This window comes from Carassius auratus, chromosome 14 (genome assembly GCF_003368295.1).
Source record: "Carassius auratus strain Wakin chromosome 14, ASM336829v1, whole genome shotgun sequence".
Taxonomy (NCBI): domain Eukaryota; kingdom Metazoa; phylum Chordata; class Actinopteri; order Cypriniformes; family Cyprinidae; genus Carassius; species Carassius auratus.
The window spans coordinates 32,594,312-32,613,407 of record NC_039256.1 but is presented as its reverse complement, the minus strand read 5'-3'; the positions used below and the strand labels follow the sequence as shown (position 1 = coordinate 32,613,407).

Sequence of the window (19,096 nt, the reverse complement as noted above, 5' to 3'; positions counted from 1 at the left end):
GGCAAATTTCCACTGTACCTCTGTAACCTCCTCTCTTTTTGCTCTGGTACCTATCAGCTACGCTCCTCAAAGTGGTTACTTTTTAATGTGCCACGAGTTACGCCGAAATTGGGAAAAACTGCCTTTTCTTTTTTAGAACCTTGGGGGTGGAATAATCTACAAAAAGAGCTAAAGTTAGAAACCCTTATGTCCATAAATGAATTTAAAACTAACGTAAAGAGTGTAGTTTTGGAGACATGTTCTTGTTTTTCTTAAGAGTCTCATTGTGTTTTATATATTTTTTTAAAATATTTTGTACTTCTTTTATTATGAAAATGTAATTTGGTGTTTGTTATGTATGCATTTGTTGTGATTTGGCTGCTACCTTGGCCAAGTCTCTCTTGCAAAAGAGATTCTGAATCTCAATGGGACCTCCTGGTTAAATAAAGGTATAATAATACATCTGCAAGATTAACCACAATCTGATGTGATCCGACCACCTCCGAGAAAACCAGTGTTGAGCTGCTGAGCTTTTGAAGCACAGCAGCTGTGGTCAAAGAGTTCTTGTGTGTTCTGATTAGTGGATGATGATGATGAGTGGATAAAGACTAGAGCAATCAAATACGGAGAGAGTGATCTGCTCACCCTGTTATGTTCGTGGATGTTTCGACGTAGAAAGCAGTTCGGAATGGAAATATTGATATTTTATTTGTTAACAACATACTTTCCGTACCTTAAAATCAGTAAATGTCATGAAATTAGAGAACTAAGCCAATAGTAGCGCTGGCGGTGTCATTTGATTTGGATGGGAACTTTGGATTGTGAATCTTTTGAGTCAGTCGGGAGTTCAGAGCGTGATTCATTTGAGTCAGTTTGGGAGTTTGAAGTGGGATCGCAAATCATTTGAGTCAATCACCTTTGTTTGGGCTTCCCAGGGACGCTGTACTTAGAGATCAATGGTTACAATTTATGTTTAACTTAGTTCCCGAAAATTATAATCCACATGTAAACTATGTGCAGCACATTTTGCTGAGGACGGCTTCCTCAATCTCAATCAGTTTAATGCCAGATTCGCACAAAGATTATTCCTGAAAGATGGAGCAGTTCCCTCTTTGTCTGGAGAAGGCGTTGTTTATGGACCACAACCGGTAAGTGTATTTTATTATTTAAATTGCATTTAAATTGCATTGTATTTAACAGTTTCTGTAATTTACTACAAACGGGTCATCAGCCCGTTTTTATGACAGTGAAAACAGCGGTATACAGATAGGTGAATTGTGTGAAAAATACTGTGTTTTTTTTACACGTGAAACATGAACACATGTTATATTGCATACTGTAAACACAATCAAAGCTTTAAAAATGCAAGAAAATCGGGACCTTTAAGAAGTTATTTATGATGATTTTTAAGAAGATTATTTTCAAGAATTTGAATTCTTCTTAGGCTTTGACTTTTGAACAATCTTAAGAGAAAAGATAAAAACATTCTTAAGAAGATCTTTTGGGGAATACAAATATTTTTTCTTAAGTTAGAAAATAAGAAGAAATTGGCAGAATTTTATTCTTAACAACGCTTTGTGAATCCGACCCCTGCTATTTGTGAGTTTGTGTTTTTGTTCATGTAAAGTCAAGTCTTTGTTTGGATGTTTGGATTTCAACTTGTTTAAATAAACTGTGCTTGGATTCATCATCACAACTCAACTTCAGTGGACATTTGTTACAAAAACAAAACCAATCGACATTAAAATGTCTTTCTAGAACAAAACCAAATGACATTTAAATATCTCATTCTAAAAATCTATTTCTAGAACAAAACCAAACGACCTTTAAATATCTCTTTCTAAAACAAAACCGAACGACCTTTAAATATATTTTTCTAGAACAAAACCGAATGACTTTTAAATGTATCTTTCTAGAAGAAATCCAAATGACATTTAAATATATCTTGCTAGAAAGAAAAAAAGAATTAAGGGAAAAAAACATAAGAGCTTTCTGTAAATAATGTTTTTTATGATAATTTTCTGAGATGAGATTTTTCTGAACGAATATTCTGTTAATGTTACAGATTTTTCATGACTTTGAGAGAACCTTGCCAGAATGTTTTAAAAGTTGCAAAATTTGCAAAAACCGAACGTCCTTTAAATATCTCTTTCTAGAACAAAACCGAACGACCTTTAAATATCTCTTGCTAGAACAAAACCGAACGACCTTTAAATATCTCTTTCTATGACAAAACCGAACGACCTTTAAATTTCTCTTTCTAGAACAAAACTGAACAACATTTATATCTCTTTCTAGAACAAAACTGAAAAACATTTATATATCTTTCTAAAAAAAAAACGAACAACATTTTAGTATTTCTTTCTAAAACAAAACCGAATGACCTTTAAATATCGCTTTCTAAAAACCGAACAACATTTTAATATCTCTTTCTAAAACAAAACCGAACGACATTTATATCTCTTTCTAAAACAAAACTAAACGACATTTATATCTCTTTCTAAAACAAAACCAAACGACCTTTAAATTTCTCTTTCTAAAACAAAACCGAATTACCTTTAAATATCTCTTTCTAAAACAAAACTAAACAACATTTATATCTCTTTCTAAAACAAAACTAAACGACATTTATATCTCTTTCTAAAACAAAACCGAACAACATTTAAATATCTCTTGCTAGAATAAAACCGAACAACCTTTAAATATCTCTTGCTAGAACAAAACGGAACAACAATTTTATCTCTTTCTAAAACAAAACCGAACGACATTTAAATATCTCTTGCTAGAATAAAACCGAACAACCTTTAAATATCTCTTGCTAGAACAAAACGGAACAACAATTTTATCTCTTTCTAAAACAAAACCGAACGACATTTAAATATCTCTTGCTAGAATAAAACCGAACAACCTTTAAATATCTCTTGCTAGAACAAAACCGAACAACAATTTTATCTCTTTCTAAAACAAAACCGAACGATATTTAAATATCTCTTTCTAGAACAAAACCGAACAACATTTGAAAATCTCTTGCTAGAAAGAAAAAAAAGAATTAAGGAAAAAATAAACATTATGAGAGCTTTCTGTAAATAATGTTTTTGTGCTCATTTTCTGAGATCAGATTGCTCTGAATAAATATTATGTTAACGTTCTAAGGAACCTTGCCAGAATGTTAGCCAAATTTTTGTAACATTTGTCAATTTTCGATCATGAACTGTGGTACTTGGTGGAACAAATTTATTAAAAATAAGTAATTTAAACATTGTGGTTTACTCAGTTTTGTATCATGTCTTAACCCTTTGTTTATAATCCGCCTCTTACAGCTTATTCCTGTAACACCACAGATCTGAACGAGTTCTAGAGAGCTAGAGCTGATCCAGAGCATTGAGTGATTTGAACAAGCCTCCCTGTATCGACGTTCATCATTTCTGTGATGATTTGTGTCTTTATTGATCCAATGTGCATGTGTGAGTGTGTGAGATCCATTCATCAGCAGTTATCGAGCGTGAAGACGTTGTGGTCCCTCCCTGCAGATTCCCGTTAAAACAGCGTTAATTAACGGCTGGCGTGAATCGATCGTAGCCCGTCAGTGAACAGACAGCCATGGTTCTCTGCAGTGTGTTAACAATCATTTAGCTCATGCCTGTGTGTGTGTGTGTGTGTGTGTGTGTGTGTAGTTCCTCAGGTTCGGGCGGTGCTTTACTCCACCTGTTCTGTTCACCCAGAGGAAAACGAGGAAGTGCTGATGACGGTTCTCTCACAAACACAGGAGAGTCACTCCACAGCGCCGCCCTACAGGTGTGTGTGTGTGTGTGTGTTTGAGAGTAATTGTGTGTGCGTGTGTGTGTGTGTGTGTGTGTGTGTGTGTGTGTGTGTGTGTGTGTGTGTGAATGAGTGAACTTACATCTCGAAGGTGCTGTCTCGTGATCGCTAAAACATTTTTCTTTGTACTTGAAAATGAAAAGGGAATCGAGTAATAATGATAAAATACATTTCAGTTTGGTTCTTTGTGGGCAAAAACAGTTTTTCTTTTTTTTCTAATTTTAGAGTGGCATAGTCTCCTTTCTGAAAGTTAACTAGCTTAAATAAAAGTTTGGTTAGTAATGGTCGGTTTATTATGAAAGTGCATTTTGCTATTAAGCTAAGAAATATCAATAACATCAAATAAATCATAAATAATTGACCTTTTTATATGTGTGTGTGTGTGTGTGTGTGTGTGTGTATGTATATATATATATATGAATATATTTATATTAATTAAATGTTTTTACTTGTATTTATGTAAAATGTATGTTATGAATATTTTATATATAAATACACAGTGTATATATATATATATATATATATATATATATATATATATATATATATATATATATATATATATAGATATATATATATATATATATATATATATATATATATATATATATATTCCTTTTTATTATGTTTTTGCATATTTTATACATATTTATAAGTAAAATAATTTTTAAACAGAAGTGGTGTAAGGGGAAAAGGCATTTTTATGAGGAATCTGACAAATTAAAATATTTTTTCCCTGCAAAAACAATATAGCTTCAAACCAGGTATAATGCAGGTGAGACCAAATACTGATGCCTTAATATGATGTTTTTTAATATAAAAAAGTCAAAGGACATGTTACACCAAAATTCAATAAAGAACAATAATTGTGTGTGTGATGAAAAGTGGATGAAAAGATTGAGCTAGTCATGATTAACCAATCAGCTGTGTGCAGTGATAATTAGCTCCGCCCCTCTGTCTCCCTGTGCTCCAATCAGCTGACGGTTAGCAGCTGTTGTTCAGTATAAAGCTCGGTGTTCAGAGTGTTGAAGGAGATTTTTCATACACAGTGTCAGCGCTCACATAAATCAGTGCTTATTTAGTCTGAAGTATTTAGTCTGTCTATATTGTGTTCATTATCAATAATGTGAAAGAGAACTTTCTAAAGGGTTTAGATCATCAGTAGCTGCAAACACTGGAAGGGTTTCAGGACACTGTCAGTGATTTTGTTTGCTGTGTTTATAAATGATCATCAAGATGTGATTTTGATCATTAACTCTTATTGCGTATGAGAGATGAAAGCAAAGTGAAATACATGATGAATGTTCACACTGAAACAGCATCTCATGTCCAGCAAGAGCTACAAACGAACTATGATCTGTATTAACTAACTAACCAACTAATTCGTTATTTTGTTTTATAATATTGCTTTAAATTTTGTAATATATGCATTGTATTGCTTAAATCTTCCAGTCTTTATTTTGGCAAAAACTGAAGAATTCGTCTCGCCTTGTGTAGTTGGCAAGAGTTTTCACAAACTTTGTTCTCACTAGAAATCTAATTATTGCAATTTAATTATTTAGCCAACGGTTTTATCCAAAGCAGCTTGCAAATGAAGTGAACCTTTGTCCAAAAAACTGAATGGTGTTACAATGAAGCTGATGTGCTTAGTATCTACAGTGCATTAGAAGCAGACCGCAGCACAGACGTACAGTAAAGCGAGCTGTGTGTGTGTGTGTGTGTGTGTGTGTAAAAGCAGAATGCACGTTTACTATGCATTAATTTATTCAGTTTAATAACTGCACTAGGCCATATCCTGATTTTCAATATATTTTGATTTATGTGTGCAGCCGTGTTGGAGGAGGATAGAAAGGAGTCAAGCTGCTCTCGTAGTTGTCAGATAAATGAGTGATCGTCTCTCTCTAGTTCACACTCAGTGCTGCATTGAGTGCTCAGATGGAAATCTACCATTTTTTTGGACAAAATTACACCGTGCAGAATTCAGTGACGTCAAGATAAAATAAATCCCAAACCTGTAACCAGTGAAAGACATGAACTTTTTTTCATTTAAAGAGCTGATATTCGCCCTCTCTTAATAAGGGCAACTTTAAATGTGTCTCCTTTCATGTAAATTTTACTCTGTAAATGCAATTAGAATAAAAAGACTATATGATTAAACTCAATTTCAGCGAAAGCCATCTGAAGTGGTATTTAGGTTTACAAACATGGTTTAATCTATCTTAGAGATTGCATAAAACTGTGTAAATATAAAACATATTAAATATAGAAATAATGAAATGTTGGAAAAATGAGAATCAGGTCCTTGTCTTAAGCGAGTCATTGAGTCATTCACTCAATCAATTCCTTCAAACACTGATTCATCGTGGAGCGAATCAGATGATTGGCTGCGTCTGAAGTCACATGATCTCTGAATCAGTGCTTCTTTTGATAAAATAATTACTGTCTGACTATCCAGTATGTTGTCTTTGTGACCTTCCAGAATAAGTTGCATCACTTCACTTCCTTTCACAAAGGAAAGCTTATTTTTTTATTATTAAAACCTGCTTGACTGGCCACAGTTCCAGCTATAACATAACCAAATAAGTGTGTGTGTGTGTGTGTGTGTGTGTCAGGTTGACTTCTCCAAGTCTCCTACAGGACTCTATCATTGAAGACGATGAGGAATCAGAGCAGATGAAGGACAGATTCTTCAGACTGGAAGCATCGGATCATAGTAACGGCTGTTTTTTAGCGCTGCTCACACGAGAGGTACTCAATATCAGCATTATCATTCCCCAAAAATGGCCCAAAACCAGATACTCAAGTATTTACACAAAGAATGAAATGTGGATTATCTGATCAGAAAACCGTTAGTTCTGCATTTAAAAACAAATCCTGTTTTACCCTCCATTTGTGTGTTTGAAAGCACTTGAGATGTGGTTAAATGGGAAGGAAAATGTAATACTTGCATATATTGATAGTATAGTGTATATACTATATGCTACATAAAAGATTATGCAGTATGCAGAACTGTAAAAATAGTTTTATAGAAGAATGTAATTAAATGATGAGTAAATAAGAAGAAAAAAGGGTCTGGTCGTACACTGTGCATTATAGCTACGTCTCCGTAATGAGAGGAAACTGTGATTATTTCTGATCGAGCTGTTTGTGATACTAGACAATCACTGTTGATGCCTTTAGTCAAAATCAAATCAACACACATATATTCTGAACACTCGCTTTTTATTAAAACATCTGACAAATAGATGAAATCTGGACCATTTAAACTGGGGAGGAAAAACATTTCTGAAATATATTTAGAACAGTATCTTTATATTTAGATATTTAACATGCACAATCCTAAAAACAGCAGTGACGTGCCTAAAATATATATTTAAAATATTTATGTAAATATTGTAACATTTATTTTTCTTGAATATATTTTATTTTTTTAGTATATTTATATAACTATTTATATATTTCCATTTTAAAAACAATTTAATTAATGTTCATCTTATGTTAAAAAAAATCTATAAAAAATGTTTTTATTATTATTTTATCTTCCTGAGATATTTGTGAGCCAGATTTCTGTATATTTTTCTGTGTGTGCGAATATAATCATTAAAAATAATAATATAAACCGACAGAGCGAGTCTGTGAGCTGGAACAGATGTGGTTTTTCAGGCTGGTTTATTTTAGTGTGATGTTGTTTTTGCTAGTCGAGGCTCAAAGCATGCTGGGTAGAGTTTCTCTGGGGGTTTGTAGAGACGCTCAGTGTTCCTCATGTCCATGTTCTCCTGGACTAATCCTGCCGTGTCTGTTGAGGAATCCCGTCTTTCCCTCCCTCTGCTTTCATCTGCTGCTAAAAATAACACGACAGAGAGACTGAGGAAGAGAGAAGAGCTTAAACCCCAGCGAACCACGTGATGTGTACGATTCATATACGATGAGTTAGATTACAGCGATCCGTCATATTTATATCTGCGCTGACAGTCAGGAAACCATCATCAAGCTCCGTATCCTTCCTGCCATGACTAATAAAAGCCACTAATAAAGATCATTGTCGTTCGCTTAAAAAGGTCTCATAAAAAGGCTATTAGACGTGTGTGGGATATTACCCTCCTCCTGTAACACGCGGCTTTACGATGCATCTGTACTGTCACACCTGGGACTAATAAAGTCTTCAGCTGCGTTCAGAGAGAAGATCGGCTCTGTTTCTGATCGGTCAGTCATGACTCGAGTCACAATCATGATGAGATTAATCTGGGGCCCGAGCCGCATTAGACACTCAGGACGGGCAGTACATGTGTGATGAGGAAGAGGAGGAGGAGGAAGAGTTGAATAATTCAGCCCTCATGTCTGCATGTGTTAGCATCAGCAGAGCAAAACCTCACGTCCTCAATCACACACGAGCTGAATTATTCACTGTAAGAGAGAGAGTGTGTGTGTGATTGTAAATATAGTTGTAAAATTTACCCCAGTTCAACTGATTTTTTAAAATATATTATATGCATTTGTCAGATCGGTTTATCTAAAGTGCCTCCTCAGAACCAATACAATAGTGTTTCAAATGCACTTTCTTTATTGTTTTGTCTCTTGCACAGCCTGAACCAGAAGTGATAGAAACGCCACAGGAAGTGCTCGCTCGCGCAGCGGCTAAAGGCTTGTTAGACGGCCTCCACCCAAACCAGCCAATCAAGAAAGAAGGCAGAGGCCGACGGTCCCGCAGAGCACCCGCCAATCAAAAACGCTCTGTGAAAACACGCCCACACGCCACACAGAGCGACCAATCACGTGTCGCGGAATTTCTGAACCGTGAGATGAAAGGAAGCAGCTCAGAGCCGACACTGAGTCATCAGAACGGAAGAACGCAGTCGCCTCGGAGTCCGGCACACTACGGTTACTTCAGTTTAACAAATATACAATAACATTTCATAGTTTACACCGTGTCCTAACTACACACGATGCCACAGGATTCTAACGACAAGCAGTTTAGGTGTCCACACCAGACGCGACAGAATCAATCAAATATTACAGCCAATCAGAAGCATGTGTGGGCGGAGCCTATCAAAGCGATCTGCACTTGCAACAAAATACGTTATGCTTGCGTTCCAGCCGCGACATCGCAGAAACAGAAACGGCTTCTAAAATAGAAATGTTGCATGTCTACTTTGCAGCTGTTTAGGAAAAAAACCTAAGATTTAACATGGAAAATATATTTGATCTCTTATTGCGGCATTACATGTAGTTATGACACGGTGTAATCCGTAAACTTTTTTTTTTTTTTCAAATGTTTACTTATTTCAGAGTAAACTAATGAGGAAGACTCACCAAATTTCCTGTTTACTTCTGTATCTCCACAGATCAACTATTTAGTTCTCAACGTCCCTCTCAGAGCGGTTTCTCCAGGACAGGCTCTGCCTCCAGCCCCGCCCCTTTCTCAAAGACAGGCTCCGCCCCAAGCCCTGCCCCTTTATCCATTTCAGGCTCCGCCCCAAGCCATGCCCCTTTATCCAAGACAAGCTCCGCCCCAAGCCATGCCCCTTTCTCTAGTTCATACCATAAAAGTTCGACTCATTTTGCCGCGGCTGTGGTTTCCACCAATGATAATCACTCCTCCCAGCCTCACACTCCACCCAAAGGCCGACAGGAAGTGCTTCATCCTGCGACTGTCACATTTCCTCCGGTTCTGTTGTTAAGTGACGGTGTTCTTCCTCAGAGGCGGAGCCACGGCCTTCCAGCCCGCCCAAGCCCCGCCCACACAAACCTACAGTGGCGTAACTCGACACCAGCTCTCCCTCGAAGCCAAACGCTGTTCAGACTGAATCATCTGCGGCCGTGGCTCTGACATGCATTAGTCAGTATTTCACTCGCTTTTTTTTAATTTAAGACTTGTCACATATCCTTACAAGAGCCCAACTAACTCATTATTACTAAACTTGAGCATCACTGCCATCAAAACATGCATATTTTGAAATGCCACTTTGAGTTTGCATGCAAATAAAACATGGAGAAACACTTTTGTTTTGATGTAATTTATTTCCACAACATGATACATTAATATGGTGTAAAAATGAGTGTCTTTAGTGGTTGATCTGGTTTAAAATACCATTCTGTGAAAAATAACATTCCTGTGTTTGTTTGACATCTGATGCTTATACTCTAGCAGGGACTCCTCATGTATGTGAGCGTCTGAAATGCTCTGCGCAAGTACACAAATCTCTTAGCAAAGCAAGCTCTGTTCAGGCGTCACTGTGCTCCACGATGCATAATGCAATGCAAGCATGTTTTGCATCTTCAGCTCTTCTACTAAGGGGCGTTATGGCGGGCGTTTGTGTAAATCGTACTCCTCTATGCTTGCTCAAGGAGTCACGGTGGAGAAATGGTTTTTAGGAAGTGTTGCTTTTTAAGGATACTTTTTACAATGTGGGATTCTTGAGGGAATTTATTTTACCATTTGACTGTTACGCACAAAAAGGGCAGCAAAATAAGAGGGTTTTCTGATATTTTGTTAACTCCTCAGATCAGAAACATCTTGTGGTTTGGTTATTTCATTCCCACAGGATCATGTTGGGTTTGTACAGAAGCAGCACACATTTTCCAAGCGTTCACGTCTGTGTACTTGCGCAGGGACTCTTTCAGGCCACAGTGTTTAACTAAAGGAGTGTGTGTGAGATCAGAAAATCCCCGTTCAGCTCTTTATTACAGTATCAGACTGAGCAGATGTTACAGACAGACTCTGGTGCATTACAATATTCCCACTGAACATCGTGATGAGGGATGATGCATCAGCCAGGCCGTGAGTCGGAGACATCTTACACACTTTCCAACAGCGGAAAATTCACTCTAAATTTCTTGGGGAAAGAGAAAAAATTTCAAAGGATCCAATTTCCCGAGTGTGTGAATGAGCGGGTGTTTGAAATGAGATGCACTGAATCCAGGTCACGCGTGTGAAGACATAACATTGATCTGAACGAGACTGGATCAGTGCCACATGAACACTGACGCCCTCGAAATACTTGAGTGAGAATGTGTTAGTGTAAGGCAGACGCATGCTTCATTCAGCGCAGTTACGCGCCGACCACATCTCATTCATCTTGCTTGTCTTTTTTTCATATGTTGGCCTGTGTTTCTCTTCTCGTTTGCATCAGTAAATACACACATACACACACCTGCTGTCAATCACAGCCGTTCTGCTCCGTCATTGGTTGGGAACCTCAGGGGCGGGCTTCTTTTTCAGAGTGTCTATGATTGATTGGACGCCGCGCTTGACGCTGGACGTTACACGGCGGGTGACGGAGTCAGAAGGGGGCGGAGTCAAGGAGTCAGGCTTCCCTAAACACTTCTGATACCGCAACTAGAAAAAAAACACAGATTTAACCCTTAAACAACTGCACGATGATCTATGAGACACTTAAGTACAACTTGTCATTTTAAGTATAGAATCTGTCATGTTGTCACTCCAAACAGAAATAAACTTCACAATGCAACCGTTTGCAAACAAAGTTTCTTAGGGGACACAAAAATGATTGTTAAATGAAAAAGTTGTGTGAACAAACCGTCTAGATTGAAATGATCTGTGAGCAAATGCTAAATGTCTCGATGGCAGACAAGTTTTGTGGCAAAGCAAATTTAAGGAGATATTTTGTGAGTTAACAAATTGTTAATTTTGAGAGCAAAGGATTCGATGTGGTACACAAAATGCTGTATGCGGGGGGTTTTGATGGCTTGAGGGAACACAAAGCTTTTTGGCTAGCACAAGCGAAGGCTAACATTTTTAGTTAAGAAATACTTTCGATGCTTTTGCATTTAATTGCAAACATTTTGCGGCCCCTCAAGAATTTTTTTCAGACCCTAATAAAACTGTTAGCTCACAAAATGTTTGCATTTACTGAAACTTTGCATTTGCTAGCAAACATTTTGCGTTCCCTTAAAAATCTGTTTGTTTACTTTCCCTTAAGAAACTTTAAAACTAGAAACTTTGTGTATACTTATGAAAGTTAGCATTCCCTTTGCTCACAAAACTTTAGCATTTATTTGAGAAACGTTGCATTCATTCTCAAAACTGAGACTTCTCATAAAAAACCCTTGCATTCCCTCAAGAAAAGTAGTTTGCTCACAAAACTTTAACGTTAACTCAAAATGTTTGCATTTGCCAAAAACTGTTTGCTCACGATATTTGCATTCCCTGAAGAAAATTCTACTTTCAAACTATTAAAATTTTCCTTTCACTTGAGAAAATGTTTTCTCTCAAACTTATTTCCTCAATCTCTGCGTGCATCACATTAAAATATTCTCTTTGAGAAACTTGAATCTGTGTCTGCTTATAAAAGTTTGGGTTCCCTCATGAAACCTTTTTGTTAGCTCACATAAAAACTGTCTCCTCTGCATTCAGTCTCAAAAAAGTTGCTTTAACTCACAAAAACTTTTGCTTTAGTTTAAGAAATTGTTACCCAAAAACTTTAAGGTCATGCAATGTTTATGTTTACTCAAGTTTGTAAAGAAATTTTGTTCTCTCTTCAAACCTATGCATGTGCTCTCAATACAAGTGCAATGCAACTTTACGTTAAAATCTGTTTTTAACCTGTAATATTCCTTAAATGAGAAGCATGTATTTCCATGTGTCACTCACCACACAGGCCGACTGCACGGCCTCCGACACGCTTCCCGCATGGGGTTCGCACCAGAACACGTGACACTGGAAGTGCTGGTTTCCCGTGTCCATGATGAACGCAAACGTATGGACATCACGCCCCACGCCCATGAAGGACAGGAAGCGCACGCGGCACTCCACTATGACTTCCTCCTCTTCTTCCTGTCCGAGAAATAGAGAAATGACAGTAATAAACCTGTCTGTCTCATGTCACCAGCTCTGAATTACTTTCACAGGACGATGGATGTTTTATCAGGGACCAAGCAGAAAGAGAAAAACAGGAGTCGTTTTGATTTCTGTTCTCGGATTGTTCATGTGGAGAAGGTTTTGGGTCATTTCAATATTTTTAACCCAAATTATACAGGTGAATTAGTCATTAAGGGCCAGATTTCCAATTTATGTTTGCCAAATAAGTGAATTAAAATAAATTATTCTATATCAGTCCTTATGGGTTACACCCCAGAATTGCATTGTGTTTCCCTTTTATGGGCTCCATAAAATACAGTAAACTGAAGCTTATATCGTTGTTGCTTTAAAACATAAAAGATTGTTGCATTTGCTCTTGAAAGTTTGTATTTCCTTTCAACTTATTATCTCACAACACGTTAAATCCAGAAACTTTGTGCTCAAAAGTTTTACAGTCCCTTTAAGAGACTTTACTCACACAGCTTTTGCATTCACTTACAAACTTTTTGCATTAACTCTCAAACTTTGTGTTTTTGAGAAACCTTGCATTCACGTTCAAAACTGTGTGTGCTTATAAAACCTTACATTTGTTCACAAAAAAGTTAAGGTTTTTTTTTTTTTTTTAAAGCACTTACATGAATATGTTAAATGCGTTCGTATTTAAGAAAGTAATTGTAAAGTATTTAAAATGTTTCCATCCACTCATAAATATTTTGCAGCCCTTCGGGGAATTTTGTGTTAGCTCACTAAATGTTTTGATTTGTTTATGCCAGTATTTTGCGGAGCCATAAAGTTTCTCAAATTAATGCAAAGAGTTACGTTACTTGCATGAATTATTTAATAAATGTTTAAGTATGTAAATGTAAGAATTGTCTAAATCAGTATCCAATCAAAATTACATTTTCTTTTAATATTTTGTCTCTAAATGACACTTCATGACAGTCCAAAAAAATACAAGGATTATTTTGTAAAGGTTCTTCTATGTGGTCTGATGCATACACTGTTTCAAGGCAGGAAAAAATTGTGTGGAAAGTAGAAATTGTCACAAAAATGTAAATTAAGCATCACCTTTTCTTTGATGACAGTAATTGTGGCGTCAGCGACATTGAGCAGGACGGGGGTCCAGTCCTCTTTCTCTGCAGAGGACATCAGACTGTCTATCGCACCATTTATCATGTCCATTCCTGAAACACGCAGTTTGAGAAGAGCATTATAGTTCCTTACAGTTACACAGGATCAAGTTTATAACAACTAATGGTGTAAAAATGAGTTTGTCTCCAAAACCTAGTGATGACTGTTGGCATCCTAATAGAGATGAAGAGCAGGAGTGATTGATTTACTTTGTCAAGCTGCTTTGAAACAATGTGTATTGTACAAAAAAATGCTTAATAAATTATACTTGATTGATTTAGATATGCTTAATGCAGTAATAATACAAATACCGCTCAGTACATGACATGCACATGACATCTTAGAAATACATGTTGCAAAGCCAATAACGTCATGCTTTCTCCCATTGTGTTGGGGTCAACACTCGATTTTTAAACAGTACGAAATACCGGTTAAACTATTTATTTTAAAATTTGGTGAGTATTTCTCATTTGAGGTCATGGACGTGCATGCAATGTTTTGTCACACAGATGTGTTTTGGAAAGGCTGTACAAGATCTGTTAGGAATTTTGCGTAAGGCTCAATCTGACCCACTCTCTATATTCAAACTGTTCTAAATACTTGTCAAACAATTTATTTCTTCTTGAAATTTGGGGAGTAATTCTAATTTAGGGTCATGAATGTGCATGCAAAGTTTTAACACACCGATGTTCTTTGGAAAGGCTGTACACATTTTGATAAGACGTTTGTGTTGTGTTCAATTTGACCCATACATGATATTTAAATAGCTCGAAATACTGGTTAAACTATTTACTTTGTCTTGAAATTTGGTAAATATTTTTCATTTTGGATTATGAATGTGCATGTAAAGTTTCAACACACTGATGTGTTTTGGAATGGCTGTACAATTTTTGATGGGACTTTTGTGTTGTGTTCAATTTGACCCATACTCTATATTCAAACAGCTTGAAATACTGGTTAATCTATTTATTTAGTCTTGAAATTTGGTGAATATTTTTCATTTTGAATTATGAATGTGCATGTAAAGTTTCAACACACCGATGCGTTTTGGAAAGGCTGTACAAATGTTGTCAGTACTTTTGTAATGGGGTCAGTAAGACCCATATTTGATATTCAAACAGCTTGAAATAATAAATAACTAGTTATTTCTTCTTGAAATTTGGTGAGTATTTCTCATTTAGGTTCATGAATGTTCATGCAAAGTTTTGAGAGCCAAATGTGTTTTGGAAAGGCTGTACACATTTTGATGAGACTTTTGTGTTGTGTTCAATTTGACCCATACTCGATATTCAAACAGCTTGAAATACTGGTTAAACTATTTATTTCCTCTTAAAATTTGGTGGATATTTTTCATTCTGGATTATGAATGTGCATGTAAAGTTTCAACACACCGATGCATTTGGGAAAGGCTGTACACATTTTCTTACAAGTTTTGTGTTGGAATCATGTCAACTCCCCCATTGGTTTCCATTCAATTTGGCAAAAATCAACACTCTTAAAAAACAATAAAGTCAGGTAAAACACAGAAAATCATTACTATAATTTGTCAAACACTAAAATTTTAAGTATGTGTGAACTTAATGTAATTTAAGACTCAAAGTTTACTTGAAATTGAGATTCGTCTTCAGAATCCTAGTATGTGTGTGTGTGTGCAGTACATTTTTAACATATATGTGGGTATAATATTGACCCCTACTACAATATAAATAATAAATAGTGTAAGGTAATCTTTGATTATTTTTACTCTCTGAAATGCTACAATAGAGGTTTTCTGTATGTACTGTAGTTCCACTTATTTCTGTAATGCTTTATTCAATACAGATTGCTTCAAAGCAGCTTCACATTGATGAACAGGAAATTAATGGTGTTCAAAATTAATCATTTATGAAACTTGTTCAACTTCAGCTGTAAAGCAGCTCTACAGAACACAATAATGTTGTTATTCTGCTCATTTTTTAATCAACTCAGTTTTATAACCGTGTCAATGGCACAAAATAAGTATCATGCTTCATTTAGTAAGACACCCTTGGTTTTTGTTCAAAGTTCAGAGTTGTAGTGTGTGTGATTTACCTATAGGTCGCAGTACTGTCGTCATTCCCAGGTAAAGCACGTGGAAACTGTGTTGCAGGTCAGTCTTTGGTGTTGGAAACTCTACTGAGGAAACACACAGATGAGAAACATCACGCAGAAGATTTCACTCATCGGTCTGAGCACCAGCGAGGGAATCGACGCTCTAAATGCATTCGTATAGAGCGGGAACCTCTGGCATGATGAAAACAGAGCAATGCGTCCCTCAGGAGCGTTATGCATTATAAAACAGACAGAGGACGAGCTGCGTTTGAAGCGACGGTGATTCTCTGATCTGTAACATGGGCGGTTTAATTGCATTTTAATAGGTCAGAACTGCAGCTTTCATCATCTTCTTGATCATTCCAGGAATTTACAGACTTTATGTAATAAAGCGTGAGCGTTTGCTGAGGTCAGCATGGCCCAATGCTTTATTTATGGACTTATGGAATTTACAACCATCCAAACACACACACACACACACACACAACATATATATTCACATCAAAACAGATTAATATACCAGAGGAAAAACAGCTTGTAGGTCTATTTATATTCATGCACTGAAGCTGCGACATGATGTTAGAACAAAACAATGCATCTCTGTGGACCGCAGCAGCGTTTACTCACCAAAAACATTTTCACCAAAGCATTTGGGTCATGAAATCACAACTTTAGATACACATTAAGTTCTTCTTCAATCAAAAATACATTGAAACTAATGAAACGTTACGGTGCAAAAAATCCCATTTGAGATTGTTGATTGGGATTTGCATCATTTTGTTTGTTTTGTTCATTTCAGTTTTATTTCAGGGCCATCTGTGTTTTGTTAACGAATTAGCATTTGGACACACGGACTGAATTTACTTTTCATTATTTGAATCCTCTTTTCTACTGCTTACATTGAAAATTTGTTTCATATAATATAAATTGCACTTAAATATTTATTTATAAAAAAATTAATTAATAAAAAAACCTTACATTTTACTAATTGAAATGGAAATCATGGGAGTCTTTATAATGGATATAAATGTTCTTAAATATTTTATTGGGTTGAAATTGAAAGACCTGGAAAAGTCATTTTAATTAATTAGGGAAAAAGTGTAAACCCTGTAGATCATCCAATTATAAATTTGTTATTACAGCAAAAAAAAAAAAAGGATTATAATGAATATAAATGTTTTTGTTTTGTCAAGCTCTAAAATATTTTAGCATGTAGAAATTGCTATATATGACTAAAAATATACTACTTAAAAAATGCAATTCATAAAATAAAACAAAAGAGAACCCTGCAATCACAAATGACTAGAAATACAGTTTTGAGACCTTGAACAAACATCAACTAAACATTTAGAATTATGGAATTTAATTATTGTAATTTTTTATTATTTTATTAAATAATTTATAAATGCAATTCTAAATCAGCTTCTATGCTGTAATGTATCAGCTCTAAAAAATCTAACAAAAAAACATCTGTAGTCACAGATGACTAGAAAAGTCATGCAAATGTATTGGAAACAAAAAGTGTTAAAATTGAACAACATTCAGTTATACTTCTGGAATAATGGAATTTAATTATATTACTTCATTTTATGTATAAACTTGGGAATTAGCAAACTTATGCTTTAATGCAAATGTTAGGAAAAAATGATCTGTGATTTTAAATTTCACAACCAAATTTGCATGGCCTTGAAATATCGTCTCAAAACGGTTGTGAAGCGCTGCACTAAAGTCACTCACAATCATCAATCGGCTGAGATGAGACTGGTCATGTGACTGAAGGTCTCTTACCTCTCAGAGGAACATCAGAGCTGATCTGAGACGAGGAGCCAGCAACAGGGCCGACGCTCCTGCGATCAGCCATAATCTGAGAAAACATGAACATGCTTCTGTCAGTCGCTCTGCAGGTCATTAATCTGGAGCCAATAGATCTCAGCTCAATGCTAATCAAAGCCTGAGGATGCACGCGCTGAGAGAGCAACTTTACAGGAGGACGGACGGTGCATGCTAACACACACACACACACACTCACACAACAGCAATGAAATACTGTAAACACAGATATTTCCCCAAGAAGACACATTTATCTTCCCACAGACCCACAGAAACAGCTTCAGATGAAACCGGACAGATGATTGGTTGCTGAGGCTCCTTCCTCATAAATATTCATGAGCCTGATAATAAATATGCCACTAGTGATTCAATTTGTTGGAATGAAAGCGTTTGTGTTTGTTGGCTGTGAATGTGAAAGCGTGTGGATTGTTTTCGGTGGATTATTTCGCTCCTCACCTTCGAGCAGATCTGCTTCAGGCTGCTGGCGACGCTTTCCGCAGGACTGTCACACTGAAACACGTGACATTTCAACACACGCGTGTTCTCCTCACGGGCCACATACGCAAAATCCCTGAAACAGAACCAGAGACACTTTGTGTTTGAGTTTGTAAAGCTATCTGTGTTGTTAAAAGCGTTATATTGTATATAAAAACGTGACTTGACTTGACATAAATCAGGAAACAGGTTTAAAACACAAATACAGACATTAAAGTGTGTTCCTGTCACAGGACTCAAGGGGGGCGCTATAAAATAAACCAGATTATTATTCAGGTAAGTAGATATAAATAACTAAGTTTAACTTTATTAGTTATTTATTTTTCTCTCTTTTTTATTCATTTATTTATTTTTTGTATGATACACTTTAGAACGTTTACAAAAAGTAAAAAAAAACAGGTTTTCATAAATTGAGCATGCAAAAAATGCAAATTATAATCTTTTTAAAATAAAAACTATTTAAAAACTTAAAATTAATCAAATTATAAAGAAGTACAATTAAATGTATAAACTAGGTATTTTTTTTATAAATATTAAATCTTACATTAAAATGCATGTAAAATAAAATAGAAAAATATGTTATAAAAAAGCAATTATTTAAAAATACATCATCTTAAAATTCATGTAAAACCAATCAAAACAAAACATCTAAAAAGCAATCTTAGAAATGAAATGAAAATAAATGTAAAGGGAAAAATCCAATAAAACACAAAAAAGCAATTTAATCACAAATGTATAATTTAAATAAAAAAATCTACTGTAAAAAAAAAGCCATATCAAAAAAAAAAAAAAAAAATTACAATTAAAATATATTTTTGAATAAAAACAGTTATGCATGTCATGTGACCATTAACCAGAACCATGGACAAATGAGTGTGTTAATATCTCAAATATATTCGCTCAAAGAAGTTCAGTTTTTATTTTGGAAGAGCCAGTGTGAATACTTTAATCACA

At 35.6% G+C, this 19,096-nt stretch overlaps 2 protein-coding genes across 3 annotated transcripts in view; one reads left to right on the top strand and one right to left on the bottom strand.

Moving 5' to 3' along the window:
• The window catches only part of LOC113113339 (putative methyltransferase NSUN7), a 40,632-nt gene extending 30,828 nt beyond the window's left edge, over positions 1 to 9,804 (top strand). The window contains exons 10-13 of the mRNA XM_026279453.1: positions 3,654 to 3,774; positions 6,411 to 6,546; positions 8,382 to 8,676; positions 9,141 to 9,804. Of these exons, the coding sequence (XP_026135238.1) occupies positions 3,654 to 3,774; positions 6,411 to 6,546; positions 8,382 to 8,676; positions 9,141 to 9,625 (1,037 nt within the window). The 3' untranslated portion in view covers positions 9,626 to 9,804. The remainder of the gene's footprint in view (positions 1 to 3,653; positions 3,775 to 6,410; positions 6,547 to 8,381; positions 8,677 to 9,140) is intronic.
• A 17-nt stretch (positions 9,805 to 9,821) lies between these two features.
• LOC113114421 (amyloid-beta A4 precursor protein-binding family B member 2-like) overlaps positions 9,822 to 19,096 on the bottom strand; it is a 10,736-nt gene continuing 1,461 nt past the window's right edge. Inside the window, exons 2-7 of one of the 2 annotated variants that reach the window (XM_026281357.1) lie at positions 18,104 to 18,218; positions 17,606 to 17,681; positions 15,818 to 15,901; positions 13,685 to 13,800; positions 12,410 to 12,592; positions 9,822 to 11,134 (exon numbers count right to left, since the gene is read on the bottom strand). In XM_026281357.1, coding sequence (XP_026137142.1) covers positions 10,979 to 11,134; positions 12,410 to 12,592; positions 13,685 to 13,800; positions 15,818 to 15,901; positions 17,606 to 17,678 — 612 coding nt within the window. In that variant the 5' untranslated portion in view covers positions 17,679 to 17,681; positions 18,104 to 18,218 and the 3' untranslated portion in view covers positions 9,822 to 10,978. The remainder of the gene's footprint in view (positions 11,135 to 12,409; positions 12,593 to 13,684; positions 13,801 to 15,817; positions 15,902 to 17,605; positions 17,682 to 18,103; positions 18,219 to 19,096) is intronic. The other variant, XM_026281358.1, reaches the window with a different exon arrangement.